General features: G+C 47.1%; 1 protein-coding gene across 1 annotated transcript; it reads left to right on the top strand.

Moving 5' to 3' along the window:
- Positions 1–2,557: 2,557 nt before the first annotated feature.
- Positions 2,558–4,143, top strand: PtA15_4A355 (uncharacterized protein; the record flags this gene model as incomplete). Its single annotated transcript, XM_053168231.1, has 8 exons — positions 2,558–2,559; positions 2,688–2,752; positions 2,831–2,853; positions 2,945–3,045; positions 3,131–3,495; positions 3,572–3,705; positions 3,774–3,888; positions 3,971–4,143. Coding segments are annotated over 8 exons (978 nt in total).
- Positions 4,144–6,354: the final 2,211 nt, after the last annotated feature.

Raw genomic sequence — 6,354 nt, 5'->3', positions numbered from 1 at the left:
GGGGATAATCAAGACCATGTGAGGTGACTAACCCGGAGTAATACATCAATTAATGCAATCACTTTTGATGTCGCAAACCCCTCTTCAGATAAATTGGGATCATTTAGAGCCGCCTGGACAGATTTTAAGCGGGCGGGAAAAAGCTGATGGTTAGTTTGTTCTTTGAGTCTCTTGCTAGGGTTCAGGGTTGTATTGAATTGGTTTACAGATGATCATTAAGAGGCATCAAAAGACGGCGGCGTAGTGGCAGTATCGATTGGCAAATCGGGCCTTTTGGAGAGTCAAGTTGGATTTGGAATCAAATGTGATGAATGTGCGAGGTTTGTTTGCCGAGCCACTGCGCTGATCTCTCGGAGACATCATGATGATGGGGGCTGGTGATCTGGATGGGGTGCTCGGGACGATCGGCACAAGGAGTGAGGGGTGCTGAAGAAGGCTGTATGTATGGGAATGGTGGAGGCGTGGAGGCTTTCGGAGGCCAAGTCGGAGGGAGCGTAGTGGTGGGCCAAGCTTGATGGACGTGAGCCTGGAGGTGACAAGGAACTTGGTTGAAGGTGTCATGTCCCTCTGGAGGGGTGATGAGGGACTTGGTTGGAGTTATCGCTGGGGATGTGGAGGGTGACAAAGGGACTTGCTCAACGTTTGCATGTGAGGTGAAGGGGTGTTGAGGGTGACGTGTCCCTCCGACGCACAGACTTTTAGAATATTCTGGAATCTGCTTAGGCCCCCTCTCCTGATGGCCGCTGGTGAGCTCTGGTGGTTGCCGGCGTGCTTGCCGTCAGAGGTTCTTGACGGCGAATTGCCGCTATGCCCGCCGGTGGTTGATTGGTCAAGGCATGTTTACCGTCAAATTGACCAGGCAAGTTAACATAACTTGCCTGAAGTCAAGTCAACTTCACATGAGCTTGAGTCTGCTTGAGTGTCGGCAGGGGTGCGGTCAGATTGGCGGCAATTTGACAGCACGGGGGTCAATTTGCCGGTGGCTTCCACCCCGCGTCAATTTGACGGGCAAAACCCAAAATTGTGCAACCGCCGTGTATGGGTTAGTTTATGGGTTATGGGAGGTAACTGCCCAGAGCCATAACCTGTGATATAGCCCATAGGAAAGTTGTTCTCTGGGGGGTAGGGGTGAGTGTGGGTGGGGTTGACCCGACCCACCCAGGTCTGGGGTGGGGCGGGTCAGCCGGATGCCCATTTTTGACCTGGATGGGTTGACCCACTTGGTGGCCCGTTGTGGGTCGGGTCACGGGTTTTTGGGGATGGGTTGGCCCATGGGTACCCATTGAGACCCGGTTCACCGTGGGGATGTGAGTGATCCAGGAATCTGAAACTCAGGAGTTGCTCCAGAAGCATAATGAAGATGAATACAACTTGGCCTTCCAACAGCATCTTGCTAAGACCAAAGGTGTTGCCTTGACTGGGACCCCAACCTCAATCTTTACCTTCAAGAGGCAAACATCTTGATCTTGAAGGGAACCCAATTTGACATACTCAAATGGTGGGACTTAAATTCAATGTGGTTTCCAACCCTTGCTCAACTTGCTTGAATGATTTTGAGTATCCCAGCAACCTCTGTTGCATCCAAAGCAGCGTTCTCCACCTCCGGCCAAGTCCGACACAAATACCAAAGCCGCCTCAATCCTGATACACTTGAGGTGCTTGTCTGCACTCAAGATTGGCTCAAAGATGACAACAAGGATCATGACACATCTGAAGAATAGAAGTGCTTCACAATGTACACATGCTTTTATTTATTTTTTTCTCTTCTTCATTTCAACCATTGTGATAAGCCATACACATGACCCACAGTAGGGATGACAATCGGGCTGCCCGGCTTCACCCTGGCAAGGCTATTGAGACATAATTTGAGCGGGCCCCTTGGCGAGGCCAATCCTCTGACCACCCGGGGCTTTACTTAACTGGTCTCTGTCCTGAAATCTTAATTGGCACAAAAGTGGCCCGTAGGTGGCCCATGGTCAAACCCGCCCAATTAGCATCCCTAACCCACAGGGTCCATTTTGTATATAGCCAGTTCAACGCACCCAGATCTCATTGAAAAACATTTTTTTCAATCACCTCTCTGGACCGACCCATGGGTTGGCCCATGACCCAACCCGCCGCAACCCGCTCCACTTGGGATGGGTTGGGTCATGGGGCGGGTCTTGATATTTTAGGCCCTGTTTGGCAGCGTAATAATGGGGAACATGCTACATTACATATGGTAAGACATGTCTTTTTAGGATAATCTTTTGAAAGTAAACCCTCATAAGGCTTGGAAGTTTACTTCCAAAAGATCAGGCAGAAAAGTAGTGTCTTACACAATGTAGGGGGACATGGCAAGATTATTTATTGCGTAATAATCACGCTGCCAAACAGGGCCTTAAATCTCTGACCCAACCCATTTAAAAACGGGGCGGGGCGGGTCAGCATTTTTCCAACCCGACCCGGCCCATCCTCATCCCTAGAGGGGTATGGGTTAGAACAGGTTCTGCTGTACAACTGTTCCCCATCCTCGCACACATCGTTGGAAATCGCGGAGTCCATCATACCCGCAAAGATGTTGGTCCCGCCTTTCCCCTAGACTTGCTTTTGCAACTCATCCCTTCGGTCTTTGGGGGTTTTGTTTCGTACCCCTCGCCACCTTGATTACCAGCTGACTTTCATTTTCCGACGTTATCCGATGATAGGACCACCTCTCTTGACCACCTCAAACAACACACCACCGTGGTCTGTGACACCGGGGACTTTGAAAGTCAGTTTTACATTTCTGCATAGCACCACCCTCCGTTCCTGATCCGATTACCTCTTTTTTGATTTTTGTCTGCTGCAGGTATTGCCCAGTACAAGCCCCAGGTGTGTATGATATACTTGAATATCTTCATTCTTGCCAACATTGGATTGATGAGTGTACTCTGACCATCGTTTTGATCAACCCGAAACCCAGGATGCTACTACGAATCCCTCATTAATCCTTGCAGCCGTCAAGAAACCGGCCTACGCCAAGTTGGTTGATGTCGCCGTTCAATATGGAAAGGCTCAGGGAGGGTCAGTGATTAGCCTCAGCTCTTTATCAACGTTGGTGGTGTTTATCTTGGATTCTACACGGCTGAATCCATGCATTTTTCTATAGTTCATTAGATAACCAAGTCGATGCGACAGTTGACAGACTTTTAGTCGAATTTGGAAAAGAGATTCTCGCTTTGATTCCTGGCCGAGTGTCGACCGAAGTCGATGCGCGATTCTCATTCGACAAGGAAGCCACCAAGCGCAAGGCACTCCACCTAATTGAACTCTACAAGACGGTAGGAATCGACAAGGATCGTGTCTTGATCAAGATTGCCTCATCCTGGGAGGGCATCCAGGCTGCTAGAGAGCTCGAAAAGGATCACAACATCCACTGCAACTTGACCCTTCTTTTTGGTTTCGGTCAGGCAGTTGCCTGTGCTGAAGCTGGAGTCACCCTCATTTCCCCTTTTGTGGGCCGAATCTTGGACTGTAGGTCACTCTTAAATCTTACAGCTAATGAATGACTGGTAATTTACACGGCCGGCACGCATGATTTGCCATATAGGGTACAAGGCCAAGAAGCCGGACGCTTCTTACGATGGTGCTGCCGATCCGGGCGTTCAATCGGTGCAAAAGATATACCGATACTACAAACAAGAAGGTTACAAAACCATTGTAATGGGTGCCTCCTTCCGCAACGTCAGTATCACACCGATCAAATCGTTTTGTGATGCTTTGCTTATTCGATTGTACGACGCACAACCTAGATTGGCGAAATTGAGCAACTCGTCGGATGCGACTTTTTGACCATTTCACCTGCGCTATTGGATCAACTCCACAAGTCGGACAAGAAGATTGAGCAAAAGCTCAGCGCCGCTCAAGGTGTGACTCAACGCTTCTTTCTGCCCTATTACCCCGAAGCCTCTTGGCTCACCTTTTCCATTCATCCGCCTGAATTTTTTAGCTACCACTGGTGAAAAGTTGCCAAAGGTATCTTACGTAAATGACGAGGCCGCGTTCAGATGGGCCTTATTCAGTGAGGAAATGGCATGGGACAAGCTCCACGAGGGAATTCGAAAGTTTGCTGAAGATGCCGAAACCTTGAAGGCCATGCTGAAAGAAAAACTTCAAAAGTAAAAAATGAATAAGGTTGTTTCTTGTTGATCGCCAATGCATCATATCTTCTGTAGACTGTCCCTAGAGGGGCTAGCACATGTGGTCCTCTCTAATCATTTGTAACTCTAGTCACCTCAAGTCATTATCCATACATGGTACAATGATACAATTTCCTCCTCACGATGGTGCAACCTGCCCTTCATTTGATTCATCACAAGTCCGCAGATCTGGCTAAGTTCAATTGAGCTCTTTTCCCTTTGTAACAAAGCTGCAACTAAGATGTACACTTGCAGGGCTGATCACATGTGGTTGTTATTGAGGAAGCATAAATTACAGTTGTGGGCTTTGATGAAGTCTTAGTGTTTTCAAGGGTTACACTGTGTGGGCGCAGGAAACAATCCTCTATCTTATTGCATGTTGGATGATATTTTGAAAGGTTCTTTGCCAGAGGGCAGTGGTTTTAACTCCTCACTTAAAAGGCCTGAGAGAATGTGAATTCAAACAAAACACAATTACCAATGACCATGCAGGGTGGCTTTATCTAGTGATGCATTTATAATTTACAAGTGATTACAAGATTAAATGTTGAAACTGATTTTGCCAACAATTAAAGCTTTGACATGTCACTATTGAGTTAATAGTTGGATTCTTTGAAAGCCCAGCCGATGTACAAAAACTGGATTCTTCCTTGTTTATGTATGGTCAGCTCAGAAATTGAGTATGGAGGGACAGGTCTGAGAGGAGTTGACAGGTTTGGTCAATTTTCTCTGCGGCCCCCTGGCCGGGGAGGTTGTCCGCGCCAAGCCCGCTGTGCGCTGTCACCGCCCTGTTGCCTAGTCTGTCACAGATTTCCCAAGTTTACAAACACAGTCAAGAGGGGAAAGAGTGCGCACACATCCACTCACCCAGTCTGTACCACCACCACCACCACCAAATAGAAGAAGCGAGAAAACCAGCTGTACATATCATGGCAACAACAAACCCTCAACAAAGCTCACAGACTCACATCAACCTAAGCGCACCCTCAATCACCTCCGCACTCGCAGCCAACCCAAGCCAGTCGGCCCACAGACTCACCAAGAAACTATTCCCCCAACCCTTGCTACCACCAGGGGAGATCTGTTCCCACTCTCCAGGGAGTGCCACACATGAATTGTTTTCTGTAACTGTGCTGGAGGCATTTGGTGAACATAGTGTTAGGAAACAATGATCAATTCTTGAAATCATGTGGAACTGATCTGGAACGCATCTAACACTCATGCAGAAATTGCTTGGAACTGGTCAACTGGAAATCAACTGGAACTCAGTTCAAACTGTAAAGATGCAATGGCGGCAATCAAAGTACAAGTTAACTTTAAATTTTTGGCAATTCATATCATTTATTGGGTTTCAGTGAACATTAATCTGTTTAAAATGGATTATTATATGAAACACTATTCCAAAATGACTCTGACATCTTTAGATCAAAATTAAACACAACTGTTGTTGAATCCTAATTCCAAATTTAATAATTGAAATTAAATTGACATGGGCTTATAGATACACACCCATGAAATAAGTTGTGCGCCCCACACACCAGCATGCACACCTCATTTTGTTGTGTGCACTCCATGTATTCCTTATTTGAGTAATTCATGGTTTGCATCCATTGGTTTGAGGTGTGAAGGCCTGTGTGTGCCTTCATTTGAGGAGTGTGCAGTGCAGAACCCCTGGTTGACCATATCAGGCATTCAGGATGGGGATTAAATATTTTTGTCCGTCCCTTCCATCTGTCTAACATAGTCTACAGACACGTAGGCTCAAGGCAACTGTACGCTGGAGGATTGAGATGTCCTTGTGTGCTATGTACACCACCACAGTATTCATCTGAGCTCTGGCTCTCATGTTGAGGTTGTGTAGTCATTTCTTTCCTTTTTCTCAAGTTCTTGTGCTTCAATCCTTTCGTGTACATATCACAGCTCGTGACATTTCACCTTTGTAGTCACCTGGAGCAGCAGACGTGGAAGGACCTTTCCTCATCCTTCCACGAACATCATCATCACATTCTGCTGTTCCAGGTGAGTGTATCTTTGTCTTTTCTTTTCTCTCTTCTCTCTCCTTGTTTTCCTTTTCTCATGCAATGATCATCCTTCCACGAACATCATCATCACATTCTGCTGTTCCAGTTTATCACCGCAACAGGTTATGAGCGCCATTTGCCGCTAAAGCCGCAACATCTCTATCAGCGTGGAG

This window comes from Puccinia triticina, chromosome 4A, assembly GCF_026914185.1.
Source record: "Puccinia triticina chromosome 4A, complete sequence".
Lineage (NCBI taxonomy): Eukaryota > Fungi > Basidiomycota > Pucciniomycetes > Pucciniales > Pucciniaceae > Puccinia > Puccinia triticina.
Note: the sequence above shows the minus strand (reverse complement) of the source record. Positions and strands in the feature narration are given on the sequence as shown.